General features: G+C 35.2%; 1 protein-coding gene across 5 annotated transcripts in view; it reads left to right on the top strand.

Annotated features, from left to right (window-relative positions):
- LOC145683947 (endoglucanase E-4-like) overlaps window positions 1-20,354 on the top strand; it is a 428,679-nt gene extending 408,325 nt beyond the window's left edge. The window contains exons 3-10 of one of the 5 annotated variants that reach the window (XM_081755651.1): window positions 5,888-5,983; window positions 10,703-10,828; window positions 11,184-11,364; window positions 11,615-11,777; window positions 11,979-12,143; window positions 15,882-16,024; window positions 18,601-18,818; window positions 20,218-20,354. In XM_081755651.1, coding sequence (XP_081611777.1) covers window positions 5,888-5,983; window positions 10,703-10,828; window positions 11,184-11,364; window positions 11,615-11,777; window positions 11,979-12,143; window positions 15,882-16,024; window positions 18,601-18,781 — 1,055 coding nt within the window. In that variant the 3' untranslated portion in view covers window positions 18,782-18,818; window positions 20,218-20,354. Of the gene's footprint in view, window positions 1-5,887; window positions 5,984-10,702; window positions 10,829-11,183; window positions 11,365-11,614; window positions 11,778-11,978; window positions 12,144-15,881; window positions 16,025-18,600; window positions 20,198-20,217 lie in introns of those variants that run through there. The other 4 variants (XM_081755655.1, XM_081755652.1, XM_081755650.1 and 1 more) reach the window with 4 other exon arrangements.
- Window positions 20,355-23,938: the final 3,584 nt, after the last annotated feature.

The following is a 23,938-nucleotide window of genomic DNA, read 5'->3' on the forward strand; positions in this document are numbered from 1 at the left end:
TTGACAAATAGAAAGGAAAAAATTATTTACATGTATCATATCTTAGGCATGCTAAAGCAAATTATGATTTGCGACATACGCAAAGAAGACACTTATTTCACTTGAAAAAAAATTATGAACAAAGAGGAAAGAAAAAAAAACTTTTAGGTGTATTAAAACTTATATGAGTCTCTACCTCACGTCGAGATATTAAAATATTAATAATTTTGAGCGTCCAAATCACAACTCACGCACTAGTCGTAGTGTCCAAAACGTTTCGCTCCATTTAACTTAATTTGTGTTTATACATATATATATATATATCTATATATATATATCTAGTGGTTTACAAAAAAAACCATTCATCGACTATATTTGGTTTATAACTCTTAACAGATTGTATCTGCAATCGCACACTGCTACGTTTATACCCATCTAGGGATTTCGAGAAAATCACTTTCACTAGAGGAAGTTTCTCCTCTTAGACGGTCTATTTCCAAACTTATTAATCGAATTATTTCAAGTTATTTATCCAACACTGGGACACTTCACGAGACCTTTCATTAGGATCACTTTCGTATATGTTTATATGCATGGTTCGGATTTAAGAAAAAAAATCTTCCACAGGTGTACGGAGTATGATGGTTCAAATTGAGGATAGAAGGAAAAAAAACTGGTCAAGTCATAGGATACACATGTAGGTGAGAAGGATTCAAGGTACACTTTCCACAATGGTTTTAGGTTAGTAGTTCAGGGATAATATTCGTTATGATGTGGGTTACGTTTAGACCTGCCGTTACTTTTCAATACATGCCATTACATAATTACACGAGGTATCATTCACATTTATTCAAAAGAAAAGGAAAATTACTTAAGTGCACGGCGGTATTCATGACAAAATCTACATTCTCAAATTCGTCGGAAAACTCACTGGCAAACTATAGCAACCAATACACGTTTAGGGGGGACAGACACGAGCGCTCTTACATATATTCATAATACATTTAATATCATACTTTTACTTTAAAATCATATTCACATATTAAGTACATATACATTTCGACGTATTCATTTCTATATATATATATATATATATATATATATTTATATTCAATAAATGCGCACACATTTAAATTAATCACCCCAATAATAAAATTTTTTACAAGGTTGCAAACATTGTCCAAAAACAAATGACTTCCGACATTACATATGAAAAAGAAAATCGCTTTTCTACCTGATACCGCGCATCTATAAATATTTCCACTTTTATATATTCAGTTCGTGCTTAAATAATGAAAAAATCTGTAGTTCTGGGCCCAGGTTAACTACAAAGTAATCGAAAACCAAAACAGAAAGGAAAGTGACCAACGGATTACAAAAAAAAACTTAAGACGAACGACGGTGAAAGAACGTAATCGGAGTGTCGTCAAATACTAAGTCTTTGTTCATTTCGGCGATAGGTCAAAATGTGATGGAGGACCCAATCACTATCTACTTCATCCATGAATCGTGTCTTGCAACGTCTCAGCTGGTAATTTCAGATCAGAGTTGTACGTTAAATAAATCGTAAGCAACAAGTTCAAAATCTTGGGGGGGGGGAAGGTTGAAAATTTGAAAAAAAAATCTTGAAGTAATGAAGACAGAGAGAGGGATAGAGAAGAAGGAAGACGAAGAATAGGGGCGCCAAAGACTTAAGTGAGAAATAACTAACGCTACAAAGATAGAAGTCGAATTTCGCTCTCAACAAAATCCATAGCCAAAATATTCTTAACATGCCAAAAAGGGTGGTCTACTCAAATACGTAGACTCAAGGGGGGCGCCCTGCTGCCAAGGATGCAAGTTCTGTGTCCATCAGATCCCAATCCCACAAGAGTTTGCTTGTAAGATTGAAATCCGATCTCCGTATCCGGCCCAGACCAGCAGGATAAAAGGAGAGGGGGAAAGGGACCAGGTAACTGCGTCCCCAATTTTGAAATCTCTAAGTAAAAAAAAAATATTCGACCCCTTAGAAAAACTAAGAAGGTTCGAGGACAGTAATGAAACTAGAATAGAAGTATTATCTAAGATATCCCTAACTAATGATTTGCCGAAATTAAAAAAAAATTAAATAAATTGAATTTTGGATCGGTGATTTCTATGCCAAACCTCACCGATAGCTACCCTGCGCAGACACGCCACAGTCTGGGATGTCGTTAATTTCCCTCGTCTAATTAAACTAAGAAAAGAAATGAAAATACTTAAAGGGACTAGGGGTCGACATCCGGGTACGCTAATATAAATTTCAATAATTAATTGTTTTGATTCTGTAACCCTGTCAGAGCTGTCGCCTCCATGAACATTGTAAGCTAGCCCGAGTAGGTAACGTGAAGGAAAAAAAATCTCACGAAGCAGGATATTCTATTTTAAAAAACCGACCAGAAAATATAATTCACTACAGCCCCGTTCTATAGCTACTATTGTCTTTTCATAATTTATTATTCAATATGTCTAGTCAACGATTATATGATGCTACCCCTTCTATCAGATGGTATTACTATGGTTGATTATTATTATAACACATAAAACTACAAAGTATTACCGTAGTCCGACTATATATCGCCCTCCGGTCCGCGTGATATCATGGTGCAGGGGTCAGAACCTGAGATGTTTGTAGTTACACGTATCTATTCAATATCTATATATCAACACACGGCGAAGTATTCACTGGGCTACTATATATTTAACTATATGGGTGTCCTATATTCTATATTCATTTACTACAATATTCATACACTTTATATTCATATTCACATTAATATTCATTTGCCACGACGCTATATTCTACAAACACCCTGTTTCCTCTATCTACGCCCAGCCTATTTACACATTTCATCATAACACTTTAAAATCTATAGTCACTACAAACATTTCCCATTCCGATCACCGCACGACAACCTCACTCGAACTCAAGACTCTTTCACACACACACAATACTATGTAATACCTGGTAGCTTTATTAAGAACGAAAAAAAAATCCTACGTATGTTCACTGAAAATAGAATTATCCGCGATAATATTTAATGTTTATAAAATTCTGCAGCAACAATGAGCTTCTGCAGCCACGAAGAAAAAATGGACATTTATTATAATTTCAAAGCGAAGAACTAGCATCATATCGCCCGACTTCTGTTAAAAATTTACGTATTGTTTATTTATTTAAATATCTCGATTTCTAGACTAGGCAGAATGTTGAAATTTTCAGAATATATTAATTTTGGGTCACTTGACCTAACTGTACATTCATATGGGCTGTGAATTATACCTTCTAGGTTTTATTTCGGAAAGAAAGGTCAATTTCATGAAATCTAAATCACTAAGCATCTCGACAGAAGAATGGCGGTTAGTACTGACTTTTGACACTAGGGCTAGCGACGATATAATCAACCCTTGAACAACTGAATGTGACCTTGTACACGGAATTATTATACTATATTACGTTCACTATTAAATATTGCGTATGAGTTCACTTAATGACGGAATAATGAAAAATTATCACATAGTAAATACTACACTGTCCATATTTAATTATATCACACACTCTTTCATCACTTAACTACCACAATTACTACTACTAGAACATGTTTCTACATTACGAACACATACATGCCACATTCATACTACACACTACATTAATACATGTTATACTAATAAATATACACAGAAAACATTCATATTTTACCATTTTAAATCGGCTCTATGAAAGGAAAGGGGAAGAAAGGAAACAGGGCCAACTGGCCCTTGTATTCACTAAATCACATTCTTTACTTAACCTGTTTAATCAATGCCCTGAGGGGACATATCGAAGTATTAGCTAACAATAGGACCCCTGCCCTGAAGGGGCAGGAACCCGGAAACAAACTAAATGTTCAACTCATCCCGCTGGAAGCCGTACTCCCAATTTGGGAGTCAGATAGGAGCCCCTACTGTAAATTTACACGTGCATTATTCTACCTATCTTAACTACAAAGAAATTAAATACCGCCATGTATATAATAAAAAAAAAATCACTCGCTAACTACATAAACAAATCTATAATGGACAGGTCTTGTAACCCTCAATTAGTAGGAAAATTGGGATGTAGAAATATCAAGGGAAACACTGATCTTCAGAACCGGATTTAGGAAGAAAACGGAAATCACAATACTTCTGAATCCTGTCCATATCGATCGGCAGATGAAATCATGGCGTCAGTATCTTGCACTTACTATTCTCAGTTTTTAAACCAGTGTTGTTCGAAAAATTTAATAGTTTATGGCTCCTTGAGACTTCCAGTGATTTTTCATGTTAATAAAATCCAAATATTACCTGAATTTTGATGTTTACCACTGCAGGAATCAGTCCATTTACGAAGCCAAAAAAAAAAAAAAACTAATGTCGTCGACCACAATTTCAGGCATGGAATGGAATAATTGCGCCCTAATATCATAGCGTGGGTTTATCAGCCAATCAAAACTAAGCATTTTGGCGGTGGGGCTTTGAAACGAATACAATTTGGTAAAATCTGGATTAAACTAGTTTTTTAGAAGGACCTAGGTATCTAAAAGAGAGGTGAAGGGTGGTCCTGCAAATTCTGTCGAATTTTAGATTGGTTATTTGGTCTGAAAAGTTCCGTCCAATAGTGGATCTATATTTTCGGATAGCACTGACACCGTAGGAATTGTAATAATCCATCTACACATCCACATACAAGACTTATAACTAATTTAAAATATAAATAAAGATATTGATTCCCAAAACTATAATTCCCAATGAAATTTTTTACAGTTTTTCCATGTTAATTTGAAATAGAATAATGAACAATATTACGAATTATATGAACAGCCAGAAATTTTTTGTTAAACGTCAGGTACAGTCGGTGCAAAAAATTTCGGGCACCCTCCTATTAAAAACATAATCTCATTAGACTGTAATGGCATATTACAAGAGTGACAAAACCGGTAATACAATTTGCTTAAAATCTCTCATGGTTGAACAATCTTAGCAAAGTATCTAGTACGCGAAAGGTAATTAATGTTTTCAGCGATATGTGAACATTAAACTGTTCGATTCCTATGTGCATATTCAGAATAAGGAACACCCTTTACCCTATTACCCCTTTACACCTGAATACCTTATTGTATTTGGAACAAAATCAATATTCTAATCACGTATATTTTTCTACTAATATGTCGAGATTGTAAATCGAATTTAACGGTGTGGGTATTTTCTTTCAGGAAATCGGGATTGATGCTGTTACCTTCATTCATCATTGCATGAGTTGTGTTGATTTTGAGTTTAACTTCCCTTTCAGCAGCGAGGCTATATGAGACGTGGGCCTACTGATTAACTTGGAATCCGAACCCTACCTCGATTTCGTATAAGAAGAGTTAAGAGAAATTAAACTTTATTAACATCTGTTCCTTAGAAGTAGACGTTTAGTAGCCTCCAGGGGCGGATACAGGGAGATGTGGAATACTAATATTTTAAATTATGATTTACAGAAAACATTGCTTTAAGAAAAAGGAAACTTTCTTATTTTATATATAAATAAAACCCATTCAGAGTTTGGAACTCTTATAAGAAGCTCTAAGTAGCAGTATTACTACCCATCACTTCCCCAAAAGTCTGTCCTGGATCCACCCCTGGTAGCCTCTAAGTATCAGATAAAGAATTATGAGTAGGGAACGTAGAATTCGTTAAGGTACAGCAGAAATGAAATATCACATTATGAAGTCCTGTCCACTTCGTACAAAGATTTTAGAATATTTTACACATTTCTAGTTTTATTGACAAAGTATTGCAAGGTAAGGATTACAACAATGCATGAGTCATTTGATATCTATAGTTACTTATAACATTAATTGTACTGATTTACTTTCGTTGTTTGCAGCTGGTGATGATGATAAATTCAACTACCGTTTGGCTTACAGTGTGACTGTTCTCGCATGGGGTTACCTCTCCAACAAGGTCGGCTACGATGCTTCAAGTTAGTATTATCATATCTTATAATAATATATTTGTATCTATATCTATTTCTTGTTTGCTCCTTCTTATAGTCTAATATTTAGAAATGTGTGTGTCCCCGGATTTCTTTCCCGATCAAGAGCTGTTTCAGGTACAAACCTTAGTTAGATAGTAGTCTTGTCTCATATAGCATATGTGTTGCAAAGGAATATTATACTCAAATCAATTAAAACTCCTTAATGTTTATGCAGTACATATCAATAGGCTTGTTTCTCCAGGCTAAATACAATGAATTTCAATACATAGGCAGGAAATTAATTTTTCCTCAAAATCTACTGTAAGCCTTGACACTGGAGAAGAAAGTTCGTTTTTTCCGTGTTAAGACTTTAAATTTGCCATTGAATGTTCCTTTATTAACATGTATTCCGTACCATATTCATTATGACCCTCAAGTTGAATATAGTTCTGTTCCTTTAGTTTGTAATACTAATACTTTCTAACTACATAAATTTCATGTAAAATATAATCCGTAGATTTAATTTTCATGTTGATGACTATTAGAACTGAGCGAAAAATATTTCCCCTAATACACCTGTTGCAGTACATGCACATGTACATAAACAAATGCGTTTGTGGAAGCACTTCCTTTAAAATTAGACTTGTGGCATTTATTCTTACTTTTGAGAGTATGTAAATGTCATATTTTACTATTTTTTCCTGGCATAAATCTTCAAACTCATCTTACATTGGTCTCCAGGAAGAGGTCAGTGGTTCGTGATTGAAGATCCAATGACTCTTGGCTGAAATCGACCGGTCAGTCATCCTCATTAGTTTTTCGAGAGCTTTCATCAGCAGTTTTATGAGAAGATGTCAAAATGATCTTATTGATTGTTAACGATGCCATCGTAACGGACCATTCTCCGTTACAGAATGTTCATTTATTTTCTTCCTTAAAGAATTTCGTTAAATATTTTATGTGTTATTTACTATTGAAATTTTGTAAACTGCGTGAGATTGTCCGTGTATGAGTTACTCACATTGTTACGCGTATTTAATGAAGTTTGTTAAACTTATACCATGTACAATATGAGGACGTTAGCTCTGTAGTTCAGGAAGGAAACACTAAAATTTGGGAATTCGAGCTAACAAACCCATCCCTAGCTTTTAAATAACAAACATTTAGAACTGAGGTATTAAAATCGGGACCTAGATTGCGTTGTGAAATAGCATCCAACACATTTGTAGAAAACAGAACTTGATGTGGGAGGGTAAGAAAGGGTGAGAGAAAGGAATTAAATTAAGGAAAGTTAGCAATCTACAAAGTATCATCACAAGTCGGTGCCGATTATCCTTCATTCACAGCATCTCTGCGTGGTGGTTTTGTTAACTGGAAAAGTATGAAGTTGGCTATGGCTAGCCAAAAATCTCGCAACGATGGTTAATTGTCGGAGGCCAAAATAATCAGAAAGTAAATCTTAACGACATACAAAATAAAGTCTTTCGAACGACAAACACGTAGTTGCCTCAAAGATACGCACGTATGTACTTACAACGTCAAACGTGCTGCCCCTTAACTTAGACAAAAATTCTCATGACGAAAAGTAATGAAATAAGGAGACTTCCTCACACGTCAAAGAATCGAAACACAATACATCGCATGTTATTATAGCTGTTTATCACCAGATGCTAGAACATCTTAGTATATCAACTGAAGTAATCATTTGTATTTAGTTGCATCTGTCTTCGAAATAACACGACATCGACTTGTACGTTAATCTGAACGTGATTTTGCATCCGATACGAGGTTTCTGTCCGAATTTATTTATGTGATTTTAGTCTACGAGGTTAGAAGTATTGGCACATTGCATGTATTCCATATGATTATGAAAAAAATATAATAAATATAGTATATGTAGAATTCTATAAGGATGTGTATAGTTGTTACCCGTGATTGTATATGAGTATATCGGATGTATATTGTCGTGAATAGGGATTCTCAACATTATTCCATTATTATACTAGAACTGAGCACTTTTCCATTGGACAACTGAATTAATGTTATTTATATAAGAAAACGATAAGAAGTATTTATATCGAATGGTTCCATCAATCAGTGGCGGCTCGTGCTTTGAATTTTAGGTGGTGCACAATAGATAACCTCTCCTTTATTGTTATTATTATTATTATTATTATTATTATAAATAATAATAATAATAATAATAATAATAATAATAATAAAATAATAAAGTATAAATAATAATAGCGATTTCTTTATGGCATGCTTCAAGCATGCAATGGAGAAATTGATTTTGTATGATTTTTGACGTACTCTTGAAAATTGTTGCGCTTCTAAATGACTCTTGAGAGCGCTGTCAAGTTCTGCACTGAAATGATTAATCTACGAAATACGCCTCGATTTGAAGAAGGGTCTGTTTTTGTTATCATGTCCTCTTAAAGCCAATTCGAAGGTGCGACGAAACCAAATGCAATTGATGATTATAATGAGCACGTACCTGTTTTGCGTCACTTTTTGATTATGATTCTCGATGGACCACCTATAACCACCATCTACTTGAGCAGCAATATTCATATTTCCTAACGCAGTGAGATTAGAATGTGTCTTATATGGGTTCACGAATTTTCATGTTTTTAAAATTTATTTTGTCGTGCAGATGTTGGATATCCGCACCTTTGTTTTTTACTCCTTGCATCTTCCCCCGCCCCGAACAACAAACAGGGAAACATAACAAAGCATTTTTAATTTCACATTCATATAACCACTTATGCTATTCGTACAAGTTGAGATTAAACTTCCTTGTAAATGTTCGTTTCTGACTTCTAATTACTTGCGTTATATTGAGAGTCGGAATCGGTTTTCCAATGTCTTTCACAAGTAGGTTTTCTTCTGAAGTTCTTTTCGAAAACGCCTAATTCAACAGAGACGTTACAGAATTCATTGCTACTGCATTGCTAATTCACGTATATCAGGGACAGACACGTAATTATACAATTTCAGCAACAATATTCCAATGAACAACAAAGACCGGGACACACACAAACATGCAACACTACCAAGTCCGCTGCCCGCTTTAAAATCTCACCCCTTCCCCAACTTTCTCATTCACCCATACACACATGAAAAGGAAAACATTGTATCTATGCTGCCAAATTTCTACTCATTCAGATACAAGTGTATTAAATATCGACACCCTCAATTTGTCTTCACTCTTCACGGGGTCGCCTTTATTGTCTCCATAGCTGCCTTGACCTTGCTTGGTTGACAGAACCAATAGTTATGAGCACTTGGCATCAGGCAAGGCGCAAGGTTCTTTTCCCTCTGTAGCGACTTGGTTACGGTACGCAACAGGCTATTCCCCTTCAGGCGAGAACCGTGTCAACCAATATTGCAGGGGGAGGAACGGTGGAGAAGTTCCAGTTCCAAATCGTTATTTATGTTTGGAAAAGCTGTTTTTGTTTGGTAGACTTGTTTGCAAAAGATCTGCAAGCATATGGATCCTTATGAGGGAGTGCACGGCGTGATAACTCCCCTCTTACTGCGCAACCAACGCAGTGGCCCAGAAGCTGTTAAGCTGGGGAGTTTGGCAAACTCTCAAGCAGAAAGCAACTAGCCAGCCCCGTTTCAAACGCACTTGTTTAAGAAAAGATGATGTTGACAATAAAACAAAAAGTGATTTAGCACAAATAAAAATTGAAAATATTGGAAGGTGGTTTGCACAAACATGCAAACATTAAGAGAAACCGCCACTGCAATCAACAATACTATGCAATAAATAGTAATTTGAAGGTTGTACTACTTGTCAACGAACACTTCTTCATCTTCCGAGTATTTAGTTTCAATAGCTAAATATTAACTAGAGAATACTAGCTGAGCAAATTAACAGGCGAATCGCAACGACAGTGCACATCCTGACAAATAAATATTCCACCCCTGTTATCCATCTTGCAAAATGAGGAAATACATAGTGGTGAATGCATTGCCCTTGAAGTGAATGATTCACAACCACAACATAGAATTTAATGCTGAACAAGGAAAATTTATTAAATATTCATTTTATACTATTAAAGACCTACGCTCAAACTTACATATGGCTTTAATCTTGAAGTACTAGATGGATAGATTGATGGATAAATGTATTAAATTCCATCTTCTTCACCTTTGTAAATGGCAAGATCGATTAAATGTAAAGAACAAATCCGGAAGCGGATTCCGATTAATGTTTTGTGTGGAGCAGGTTAGATCGCACGACTGTTAGAACATCTAACTTCCAAACCCATCAAATCGAACACAAAAATATAATTGCCAGGTTGTTGCTTGAATGCTTTACTGTTTCACACTCTGACTGCTATTATGGGTGTCTGCCCGTTTTAATTTTTAGGCGTCCTGACAGTTTTCGGGGACGTTTTAACCAGTTTTGTAGGCTATTTAACCGTTTTGAAAGTATTTTTTTTACCGCCATTACCAGTATACAAAGTAACAAACGTTTTCCACAGTGCTGAAAGTATACTTTTAGTATTTCTGTATTTAAAGGATACTATCTGTATTACTGAATCATAAAATTTTAGTAACTATAAGATAACTTCACACCTTCTAAGGTAGCTGTCCATACCAAACATGCTTATCTAGATGATACCACACATGTTTCAAAGAAATGTTACTCACTTACACAAATTAGTTTTCGTTTAATTTTTTTTTGATTGTATTATGGCTATTTTTGTACAGGTCAAACTCCGTATTTGAAGAATACATTGAAATGGGGAACAGACTATTTCCTCAAGTGTCACGTGAATGTCAATGACTCTTACGGACAGGTGGATGATGGAAACACTGACAATGCTGGTGATCCAGGTACTTTTATAATTTCTAAATACCCAGTATATATGAAAAAAAAAAGACATTCTTACTTCTAGGATCATATTACAGGATACACTTATTTATATTTTCCCTTACATTACTTTCTTTTGAGTTATGAAACTGTTGTAGTTTTCCACTATTTAGTAGAAAGAAAATTCTAAAATATCAGATATCTTTAAAATATGTTTTACGTTGATCAGAAAGGTAGTAATAGATGTTAAAGTGAAACAAAATAGTTCTAAGCTTTACGTGTAGTTAATATATTGTGTAATGCCCAACATCATCATTTTATTATTTTCAAATTTCAAATTAATGTATACAGTATTTTACATGACTCTAATTCTTGTAGTAGGTTCTGACCTCGCTGGAGAGATAGCCGCTGCTTTGGCAGCCACAGCTGCGGTGTTCCAAGATTCTGATGCCAGCTACGCGTCCGTCCTGATAAACCATGCTAAGGAATTGTTTGAGTTTGCTCTCAACAACAGAGGAAAATACTCCGACTCTATCCAAAATGCTGCTCAATTCTATAGGTAAATAGTTCAATTCTTCAGGTAAATACAAGTCATAGGTACAATAAAACTGATACTATATTTATCCTGCTGATATTTTATACAACGCTTAATTTTTGAATGATAATACAATTATATAGGTTCTCCTACGAATATAATTATTCTAAACACGCACATACAACACAAAAGATTCTTCTCATTTTAAAAGTTTAAAAATATTGTAGTGCTTTAATCTGAATACATATATCTTTTTTTTTTCTTATCTCCACAGCTCTCCCGAATACAAAGATGAACTTGTATGGGCTGCAATTTGGCTGTACAAAGCTACCAACGACCAATTTTATTTGGACCAAGCCGAGTTCTTGTACGATGAATTAGGTCTAAATCACAGGCCATCTGTATTCACGTGGTACGACAAGACCGCTGGAGTACAGGTGAGTTGATATCAAGTAGAATTTTATACAGTTAATACAATAATAATAACTCGTAATTTTCTTTCGATTCAGACAAGGATAACCTCTACAGCTATTAACATTGCTTGGATAGAATAATTTGTCAATTATTACGATCAATGATACTACTATTCCTCGCATCTAACAGGGAAAGTTTTAATATTTTTTTTTCTTGTTCTGCAGGTACTTTTGGCTGAGCTTTCTAGTAGAAGCAGATACAGGACACGAGTCACCGAGTTTTGTGACCACATGAAGAACAGTCAGCAGAAAACTCCCAAGGGATTGCTCTACATCAGTCAATGGGGAACTCTCAGACATGCTAACAACATCGCTTTCATCTGCTTGGAGGTATAGTCACTATTAACTAACTAATTCTATGGCCTATTGAACCGTGATTCAATGCCGAGTTCACAAAAACTCAACATTGATTTCTGTCCTTAGGGAACTGGATGCAGTTTCTACTTTGTATTACAATTTTTCCCAGGTCCATCTTAATTGTCCTTCCGTCTGCGCTTAGGTCTTCCTAATGGTCATCTTCCGATTGGATTTCCAGTTAAAACTTTGAAATCGTTTCTACTTCCTTTTATTCTGGCTACATGACCTGCCCACCTTAGCCTTGTAGATTTGATAACCTTAACAATGTTTGGTAAACGGATAAACTATGCTGTTTCCCTTATGAAGTTTCCACCATTAACCATTCGCGTTCCTCTTGCGTCTGAATATTCTTTACAATATTTTATTCTCAAATACTTTCAGTCTATTTTCTTCCCTCAGAGTAAGTTATCATGTTTCGCAATCAAACAGCACAACAAGCATGATTATCGTTTTATGTATTTTAAGTTTCAAATTGAGGGCGTTAGTGCAACAGTGGTCTAGCCCATATTTTTTTAAATGGAGAGAAATTAAGTTAATGTTAAACACTTGTGGGTTTTTGTACAATATATCAAAAGCAAGCACAAGTGGTTGAATGTGTCATACATTGTGCATACATATATTGTACAAAAAGACACATGTGTTTAATTTTAACTTGATGTTTCTCCATTTTTTTAAAATGTGGGTTAGACCACTGTTGCACTAACCCCCTCAATTTGAAACTTAAAATACATAAAACGATAATCATGCTTGTTGTGCTGTTTGATTGCGAAACATGATAACTTACTCTGAGGAAAGAACCTAGACTGAAAATATTTGAGAATAAAATATTGTAAAGAATATTCAGACGCAAGAGGAACGCGAATGGTTAATGGCGGAAACTTCATAAGGGAGGGAAACTGCATTGTTTATCCGTTTACCAAACATTGTTAAGGTTATCAAATCTACAAGGCTAGGATGGGCAGGTCATGTAGCCAGAATAAAAGGAAGTAGAAACGATTTCAAAGTTTTAACTGGAAATCCGCAGAATTCGCAACGATATTTTGAACTCAATAATAACACGAATTTCCTGCTTTCAGTTCGACCTTTAATTTCTTCTGGAATATGGTTTTGGTCTGTTAATATTGACCTAGATATTTCAAAGTATCCACTTTGTCAGAAGTATATATATTGACGTGTCTATAATTTGCAGTATTACGATCCCGACGAACTTCCATGTAGTTAGTTTTCTCTGCGTTTGCTTCTAAACATATGCCCCTGCAAGTGTTTAATAAGGCATCTGCATTTCTTTCTACTCTTCTCCTACCATTCCCTATCGGATTTACACCACCAGCATAAGCCATAGCTATTCTGCTCGAGAGCCGGGTTGCTTTCTTTAATTTTTCCTGAACAAAGTTGAATAATAATGGTGACAACGCATCTCCTTGTTTCACACCTTTCTGGACGTGAAAGGTCGTGGACAACAATTTTTCTACTCGGACTTTACTTTGGGATTTATTTAAATATAGCTGAATTAATCTATGTAACTTTTCTGGAATTGGAAATTCTGTAAGAACGTTGTACAATTATCCTCCTAATTGAACCATAGGCCTTTCTAAAATCAATGTAATTCATGTACTGGGGTATTGCATTACCATTTCTTTTCGAGTATGTGTCGAATGGAAATATCTAATCGATAGTGGATTGATTTCACCTAAATCTCCAATAATTTCATATTCATATGGGATCATACTTGCTAATAGAATGTTTGAGAGTATTTTGTAGGATGCTGACAGAAGAAAGATGCCTCAATAGTTATTACAAGCAGTTTTGTCGCCCTTCTTAAGAACTGGAACAATTATTGATCACTTCCACTCTTGTTGAAATTCTCTTTGTTCCAGATAAGGAGAATGAGTTTGTGTATCTCCACAATTTTCTCCCTCCAACTAAAATTAACACAGTCAGAAATTCGTCTACATCCGGTGATTTGTATACCTATAAGTTTTTTATAGCGATTTCTATTTCTGATTAGTTAGGCTCTGTTATATACAGTTCCGTGTGTGTATTTCTCTTTCACAACAAATTTTAGGTTTTGGTAGCGTATTAAGCTTGTCAATGAAATCAAGTTCTACTCAAGATGCTATGTGAATCAGTGTAAATTGTTCCGTCGGCTTTCTTTAATACATAAGCGCGAGGTTGATAGTCCTTCTTAAATCCATTGATGCTCGTATAAATATCCCGGATGTTTTTGTTTTTGGTATCATCTCCAGGTTCAATAATTATAGCTTTCAAAAAATCGCGGTTCTTTTTTCTAAAAATTTTCGAAGTGTCCCGCATGGTGTCAACGACATTTTATATAGTTATATAGTGCGGATTTTGTGGCCAATGTAGTTTTACCCGTTCTTTCTTCTCTGCTAGTATAGCGCACTTCTGGTCGAACCATGGTTTGTTCCTATGTATTTTAGCATGCCACAATTTTTGTTTTGCTGAAATTTTAGTACTATCCAAAATTTTAACCCAAGTGTCCTCAATACTAGTGCAGTCCAAACTTTCTAATATCAAGAATCTATTCGACACTTCAGTCTGGTATTTCCATTTCGCGTGGCTATCTTCTAATTGCTTTAAATTAAATCTCTCCGTTTGCAGGTGTTAAATATTTCCTTTATTCAACGATCTTCCTCTTATTATTACTGTTACCAGGTAGTGATTACTGTCATAGTCAGCTCCTCTAAACGACTTAATATTAATTATGCTAGGCTGTCTTGTTCTATCTACTAAAATACGATCAATTTCATTGTGTGTTGAGATCGGAGTATACTAACTATATAGTATGCAATATATTCACTGTTATTGTTCTTATTTATTTCACATGTTCTTGAAGGACTTAATTCAACAGAGAATTTTTTTTCAATTGATTGGACTTTGACAAAACGTTTTCATGTCTTTGATTTCACTTTCATGTGAAACGAAATTTTTCATTCTTACGTGAAAATATTTCTCAAAAGCAGGGACAAATGTTGAACCTTGCTATATTTTATACTTTAGTCGTGAAGTTCGTATTCCATAGATATAATTCTTCACTATATAAGTTTATTTTAACAAACTAAAATTTCTACAGTTTCTGAGATAATTTAGTTTCCGATGTGGTTTATGTAACTCGTATTCTACTCACAGAAGGTTATGCAAATTCAATTAAATTTAATTAATGACCGCATTATCACTGGCTCATTGTCAGCCTACAATTTGACTCTTAATTTAAATGAAACTTTCATTTTTTACAAAAAATTTTCACTCAGAATTCCATGTTCGTAATATAATCTCTCAGAGATTCATAAATTAATTTGTTTAAATATATCATTGTTTCGGCTATCTTTACAGATTTACCTTACTATATTTTAAAAATATCAATCGCTTTTTACACTTGGATCTAGTTTAAGTATATCTAAAATTTAAAGCTGTATTCCTCCTACTTAGTGTGGTTGTGTATATAAATAATGTTAACTCTCCATATTTGGTAGCCATATTCACAGAAAAAAATATTTAAAACTGCCAAATTTTACAACTTTCAGATTGAAATTGCTTTACGCTTTTTCTATGGGAGATGTTAGATAGTTTTTCTTTTTCTTTTTTTTTATTATGCCACAAAATAATATCAACGTAGAAGATTCCATAATCTACACATATTATGTTAATGTTTATGATAATAATTACTAATTTAACTGATTTGAATTGCAGGCTGCGAACAAACTGAACATCAGCACAGAGAGCTACAGGCAGTTTGCCAAGAGTCAGGTAGACTACGCTTTGGGATCTAATGGCAGGAGCTACGTTGTTAAATACGGAAACAACCCACCAATCAGTATACAAAGCCTAGATCCGTACGTAAATTAAAACACTTTGTTATTCGTTATGGTTTTAAATTTCTTTATCACATATTCATTTTAAAAGAAGTTCTATGATAGATATGTTGTGGTATGAAATTGGTTATTAAGTAAATCACCGATACTTAAGAATTTTATTCACCTTTAAGACATTGAACAATTAGGTAGGGTAAATTTCATATTGGTACTGTCAAATTTAGCTAACAAGTAAGACAAGTACTGAAAGCCATTAATTTTATTTAGCAAGCACAGAAAACAGTGTTCTTCTTTTATTAAAGTGACTGTAAATTCTCGACTTTTGCCATTACATTGCACCCCATTTCCATATCTATCTAATGTATTTTGTATTGCGCGACAATATTGATAATAATTCAGTAACGAAGAAGGGAAAAATTTTGAAACATCGCCCCAAAACAAATTTAATCAATAATCAAAGAATAACCCATACAGTTTTTGAACATTTGTTTTACTGATCGTTGAAAATACAAAATTTTATTCTTCAGGGGCTGTACTCAATAAAGAAACTCTCAACAATGAAAGAAATATCAAAAGACTGCAAAGTTTGAATAAGAACTGAAGCTTTCCTGGTGACGTGATGAATATGATTGCTCTGGGGAAATCGGTCAGGTGGATTCTACCTCGTCCAACGTTTCGAGAACCGATAACACCGTTCTTGTCTTCAGGGTGAAGTATGAGAGACCAAAAAACCCTTTATTATATACTGTAGGTGCTGGCAGGAAGGAGCGGAATTTGATTAGTGAATGGTGGCAACCAGTAAAGTGACACTGATCTGCTGCCGCCATTGACCAATCAAATTCCGCCTCCTTTCTGCCACCATCTATATAATAAAGGCTTTTTTTGGTCCATCATACTTTAACCGGAAGACGAAAACGATGTCGGTTCTTCAAACGTTGGATGATGCAGAATTCACCAGACTGATTTATATTACACTATGTAAAGAAAAAATAGCGACACTTGCTCGGAAATGGTTTTCGCAATATACTTTAATCAATATGTATTTTACATGAATTCCTGATAATATTACAATGCATATTCCTAATGAGCAGTTCTTTCTTAATAGTTGCGCCAAAGCTTCAGGCTTTTGACATAAATTTAATGAATTTATATGCACATATAAGTAGCTATGTGTGTTTTGAGCAAAATCGTTTATAGGAAGAATTATACATGAAACTGAAAAAGATCAACAACAATAGCAGAAAACAAGAAATGGAATTCCTTAAGGGTAAGACATATTTTGTGCAAACATCGGGGAGTGCCGTACACCAAACTAATATTTTGTATGTGCACCATGGGCTTTCTGGAGTGCAGCGAATCATCGGAGTCCTTTGGTAACAAGGCTATTGCAAAATATTTTCGTGCATCAAACCATCCTTCACATATATCCGTCGTCCTGACGTCTTTAACGGTGAACCATTGTCAGGTTCCTTGCTTGTTCGTATCCACAACTTCACACCACCATCGTTTCCCGCTATTCTAAACTTCTTTTCAACGAAGAAAACGATGTGCTTGTAGTTGTCATAAGTCCAAGTTGCATATCGACTCACAAAACTACATGTTGAAGTCCTCCGTGTTTTGGTCAGTTTCGACTTTCTACGCGGTTTCTTCTTTGCAGTATCCTCTTCATACAGTCAAAACAATACAGTTGTACGAGCAACTGCAGTTCCAAGATCATGTTAAACTACAGAAGCGATTTTTGGGGAAATCACGCCTTAAATCTTCAGTGCTATTGATTTCATTTAGCAATCTGCTCTGGGTGATACTTTCTTTTTTCTTTCACACTGTTGACGAAGGGACGATTTGTTATGCTGTTTCCACTTGTGAAATTACTCTTCCTGCCGTAGAATGATGGATTTTCAGAATTCCATCTATTCCCTTAGAGATTTGCCTTAGCTTCGCAAAGCAAGAATTATGTTTTGTTCACATGGCACCAAGTCACATTTCTTACCCATCTTATTTGTTTACAGTCCACATGTAGCAACACTATCTCACACAAACAACGCTGCACAACAACAATTTTGCCACTTTACACTATCCAAACAATGAGAAAGCAAAGAACAATCATAAAATACTACTTAGCTCAGCCTACACATCACAAATGCAATGCAGAATTCTCACTACAATAATTTACGATAGGCACTCAAGGCCATCTAGCGAAAATATTACTGATCCACAAACAATTGGCAAGCGGTGTCGTACACCACAGGTGTCACAGGTAACGCAAATTAATTATCCCACTCTTCATTTCATTCTATTCCTCTTCTAACGGGCTGCAATTATGGTTTTCTGTGTAAGTTAGGTTGGGAATTGAGGTGTCGCTATTTTTTCTTTACAGAGTGTATATTTATTTACATTCGCTGCAAATTGTGTTCTCTTGTTGCATTCATTCAATTTGTTTTTAGACAAAGTTACAAAACTTTTATTTTTAACTGAATTATTATGAATATTGTTACGCCACACCAAATACATTGGAAAAATAAAGTTATCATGTATTGGTGAATCGCTCCTCTTTAAGTGCACCTTAAATATTTATTTTACTTTACTTTTCCTCGTAGTTCGTGCCTTGATCGCCAAGTCACTTGCGACTGCAATGTGTACAATGGTGCCCAGCCCAAGTTGTTGATTGGTGCCCTGGTTGGAGGCCCTGACCAGAATGACAACTACGTCCACAACGAAGTATCTTGCAATTACAACGCTGCTTTCACAGGCTCCTTGGCTGCTCTCAGTGCTCTCTAAATCCTATATATCGATTCAGGTTCAGAGCAATATTTAGGTGATGAATTCAGGATGCAAAAATATGTAACAGTTTTAAAAGAATTTTCCACACTATGGGATTGAGTACTGTGTATTTTGGTACTAAAAATAAAACTACCATTTCAAATAAAGTATGTGTTTCATTGCTAGGAAAAGAGAAACAACAATCTGCTATTTACTAGTACTATCCAAAATTTTAACCCAAGTGTCCTCAATACTAGTGCAGTCCAAACTTTCTAATATCAAGAATCTATTCGACACTTCAGTCTGGTATTTCCATTTCGCGTGGCTATCTTCTAATTGCTTTAAATTAAATCTCTCCGTTTGCAGGTGTTAAATATTTCCTTTATTCAACGATCTTCTTCTTATTATTACTGTTACCAGGTAGTGATTACTATCATAGTCAGCTCCTCTAAACGACTTAATATTAATTATGCTAGGCTGTCTTGTTCTATCTACTAAAATACGATCAATTTGATTGTGTGTTGAGATCGGAGTATACTAACTATATAGTATGCAATATATTCACTGTTATTGTTCTTATTTATTTCACATGTTCTTGAAGGACTTAATTCAACAGAGAATTTTTTTCAATTGATTGGACTTTGACAAAACGTTTTCATGTCTTTGATTTCACTTTCATGTGAAACAAAATTTTTCATTCTTACGTGAAAATATTTCTCAAAAGCAGGGACAAATGTTGAACCTTGCTATATTTTATACTTTAGTCGTGAAGTTCGTATTCCATAGATATAATTCTTCACTATATAAGTTTATTTTAACAAACTAAAATTTCTACAGTTTCTGAGATAATTTAGTTTCCGATGTGGTTTATGTAACTCGTATTCTACTCACAGAAGGTTATGCAAATTCAATTAAATTTAATTAATGACCGCATTATCACTGGCTTATTGTCAGCCTACAATTTGACTCTTAATTTAAATGAAACTTTCATTTTTTACAAAAAATTTTCACTCAGAATTCCATGTTCGTAATATAATCTCTCAGAGATTCATAAATTAATTTGTTTAAATATATCATTGTTTCGGCTATCTTTACAGATTTACCTTACTATATTTTAAAAATATCAATCGCTTTTTACACTTGGATCTAGTTTAAGTATATCTAAAATTTAAAGCTGTATTCCTCCTACTTAGTGTGGTTGTGTATATAAATAATGTTAACTCTCCATATTTGGTAGCCATATTCACAGAAAAAATTATTTAAAACTGCCAAATTTTACAACTTTCAGATTGAAATTGCTTTACGCTTTTTCTATGGGAGATGTTAGATAGTTTTTCTTTTTCTTTTTTTTTATTATGCCACAAAATAATATCAACGTAAAAGATTCCATAATCTACACATATTATGTTAATGTTTATGATAATAATTACTAATTTAACTGATTTGAATTGCAGGCTGCGAACAAACTGAACATCAGCACAGAGAGCTACAGGCAGTTTGCCAGGAGTCAGGTAGACTACGCTTTGGGATCTAATGGCAGGAGCTACGTTGTTAAATACGGAAACAACCCACCAATCAGTATACAAAGCCTAGATCCGTACGTAAATTAAAACACTTTGTTATTCGTTATGGTTTTAAATTTCTTTGTCACATATTCATTTTAAAAGAAGTTCTATGATAGATATGTTGTGGTATGAAATTGGTTATTAAGTAAATCACCGATACTTAAGAATTTTATTCACCTTTAAGACATTGAACAATTAGGTAGGGTAAATTTCATATTGGTACTGTCAAATTTAGCTAACAAGTAAGACAAGTACTGTAAGCCATTAATTTTATTTAGCAAGCACAGAAAACAGTGTTCTTTTATTAAAGTGACTGTAAATTCTCGACTTTTGCCATTACATTGCACCCCATTTCCATATCTATCTAATGTATTTTGTATTGCGCGACAATATTGATAATAATTCAGTAACGAAGAAGGGAAAAATTTTGAAACATCCCCCCAAAACAAATTTAATCAATAATCAAAGAATAACCCATACAGTTTTTGAACATTTGTTTTACTGATCGTTGAAAATACAAAATTTTATTCTTCAGGGGCTGTACTCAATAAAGAAACTCTCAACAATGAAAGAAATATCAAAAGACTGCAAAGTTTGAATAAGAACTGAAGCTTTCCTGGTGACGTGATGAATATGATTGCTCTGGGGAAATCGGTCAGGTGGATTCTACCTCGTCCAACGTTTCGAGAACCGATAACACCGTTCTTGTCTTCAGGGTGAAGTATGAGAGACCAAAAAACCCTTTATTATATACTGTAGGTGCTGGCAGGAAGGAGCGGAATTTGATTAGTGAATGGTGGCAACCAGTAAAGTGACACTGATCTGCTGCCGCCATTGACCAATCAAATTCCGCCTCCTTTCTGCCACCATCTATATAATAAAGGCTTTTTTTGGTCCATCATACTTTAACCGGAAGACGAAAACGATGTCGGTTCTTCAAACGTTGGATGATGCAGAATTCACCAGACTGATTTATTTACATTCGCTGCAAATTGTGTTCTCTTGTTGCATTCATTCAATTTGTTTTTAGACAAAGTTACAAAACTTTTATTTTTAACTGAATTATTATGAATATTGTTACGCCACACCAAATACATTGGAAAAATAAAGTTATCATGTATTGGTGAATCGCTCCTCTTTAAGTTCACCTTAAATATTTATTTTACTTTACTTTTCCTCGTAGTTCGTGCCTTGATCGCCAAGTCACTTGCGACTGCAATGTGTACAATGGTGCCCAGCCGCAGTTGTTGATTGGTGCCCTGGTTGGAGGCCCTGACCAGAATGACAACTACGTCCACAACGAAGTATCTTGCAATTACAACGCTGCTTTCACAGGCTCTTTGGCTGCTCTCAGTGCTCTCTAAATCCTATATATCTATTCAGATTCAGAGCAACATTTAGGTGATGAATTCAGGATGCAAAAATATGTAACAGTTAAAAAAAAAATTTTCCACACTATGGGATTGAGTGCTGTGTATTTTGGTACTAAAAATAAAACTACCATTTCAAATAGAGTATGTGTTTCATTGCTAGGAAAAGAGAAACAACAATCTGCTATTTACTAGGGTATATATATATATATATATATATATATATATATATATATATATATATATAGTATATACAGTATATATACGGATAAAAGTAAGGGGAATGTGGGGAACGTTCGAGAAAATTTCTGTGGCGTCCCCCACTTTCTAGAAAGTACAATGGGTAAACATAGGAACAAAGAACGGTGTGACTTCATGCGTCCCCCTACCTTTTCTGATCCACTCTTACCCTATATATATATATATATATATATATATATATATATATATATATATATATATATATATATATATATATGTAAATAATACCTCGCAAAGTACAAATTCTCAATTACGTTGACAAAGGACAACATGGCTTTTAGCACCACAAAAGATCGTTTTTATCGCAAACTACACATCACCTTTTACACTCACATCTATTATAAGGGTGACCAAGAAAGTTCTGAAGCTTTTTTGAGTTCTGTGTTCAATTGTAGTTCACACCATGAGATGAATGCGAATGGAGATAAGGCGAAGGGCAGTTGTTGATGTAGATATATCAAACATACTAGTTGATTGGGGCAGTTTAGTAGCAACGTCAACTTGCATAAGGACAGAGTGAACATGGGACCTCCATAGAGTGTCATAAAGGCTTGTGTGCTGTACGAGTTCAAACTGAGGTCAAACGCCGCTGCAGCGGGGCAGAAGATATGCCAAGCTTTTGGTGGAGGGTGTCGTGAGTACATGGACAGTGCAGCGGTGGTTTAACAAGTTTAAGGACGGTGACGAAACACTCGAAGACGCACAACGTGCCGCACGACCAATCCATCTACAAAATGAAGATCTTCAGACAGCAATTGAGGGAATAACGGCCAGACATGTGAGGAATTGGAACTACAATTCGGTGTGAGTTGAGAAACCATTCAGCAAAACCTCCATCAAATTGGGAAGCACTACAAGTTGGGTCGATGGGTCCCACATGATTTTACTCCGGACCAAAAGGCAACGCGTGCAGACACCTGTGTTTCTTTGCTGTCTCGTCTGAGGAAGGAACAACTACTGAATAGGGTGTTGACATGTGATGAGAAGTGGGTCCTGTACGAAGCTCCACAACTCTGTCATCATTGGTTAGCATCCCATGAACCGGTTCTGAAACAGCCGAAATCAGCACTGCACCAGAAGAGGGTCCTCCTGTGTGTTTGTTATAGTGCTCGCGGCATCATCCATCGGGAAAGCACCAATGCAACTGTATACTGTCAGCAGTTGAGCCGTGTCCAAGAAATACTCAAAACTTAGGAGCTAGCACTTCTGAATCGCAAAGTGATCCTCCTGTTACAGGATAACACTAAGCCCCACGTGGCTAGGATGACCTGGGACACCGTTCTACGCCTTGAATGGGGAACATTATTGAATCCGCTATACTCCCCGGACGTTGCACCGTCCGATTATCACCTGTTCCATTTCTTGGACAATCATCTTAGAGGACGCCATTTTAAATCCCTAGTAGAGTTGCCAAATACACTTGATACCCTCTTCGCTTCACAGTCCACCAAGTTCTACCGCGATGGAATCCATGGCCTTCAAGAACGTTGGCAGGAGATCGTCGATGCTGATGGGATTTCTGATCTTCCAGGTACATCATAGGTGACATATCGATGTTCGAAGGTGGTTGGTGAAAAAGCGACAGAACTTTCTTGGTTATCTTATATTTTGTCTAACTCAATGAGTTCTATAGATTGGTATAAGTCTCATCTTGGCCCAATTTCCTTTACTTAAATGCCAATGACATGGTAGAGTTTAACTGATATATTAATGTTAGTGCTGATATGCAAGTTATAGGCTAAAAAGTCTTTAAAATAATGTGATAATAATTACAAAGTATACTTTACCAGTAGCGGTTCGTGGTCTGTAGAAGCTCCGGTTGCAATGTTGCAGTATCAAACAGGCACGAGATATTGTCAAACTCCACATGTACGTGCCTTCCGGAAGTTAACTCTAATGTCCAACAGAGAAAGAAAGAACACAAGTTTTGATTTGCATCAAGTTATTTATACTCGAATGAAGCCAAAATGGAAGAAAGT

Source organism: Thermobia domestica, chromosome 4 (genome assembly GCF_964235325.1).
Source record: "Thermobia domestica chromosome 4, izTheDome1.hap1.1, whole genome shotgun sequence".
In the NCBI taxonomy this organism is placed as follows: domain Eukaryota; kingdom Metazoa; phylum Arthropoda; class Insecta; order Zygentoma; family Lepismatidae; genus Thermobia; species Thermobia domestica.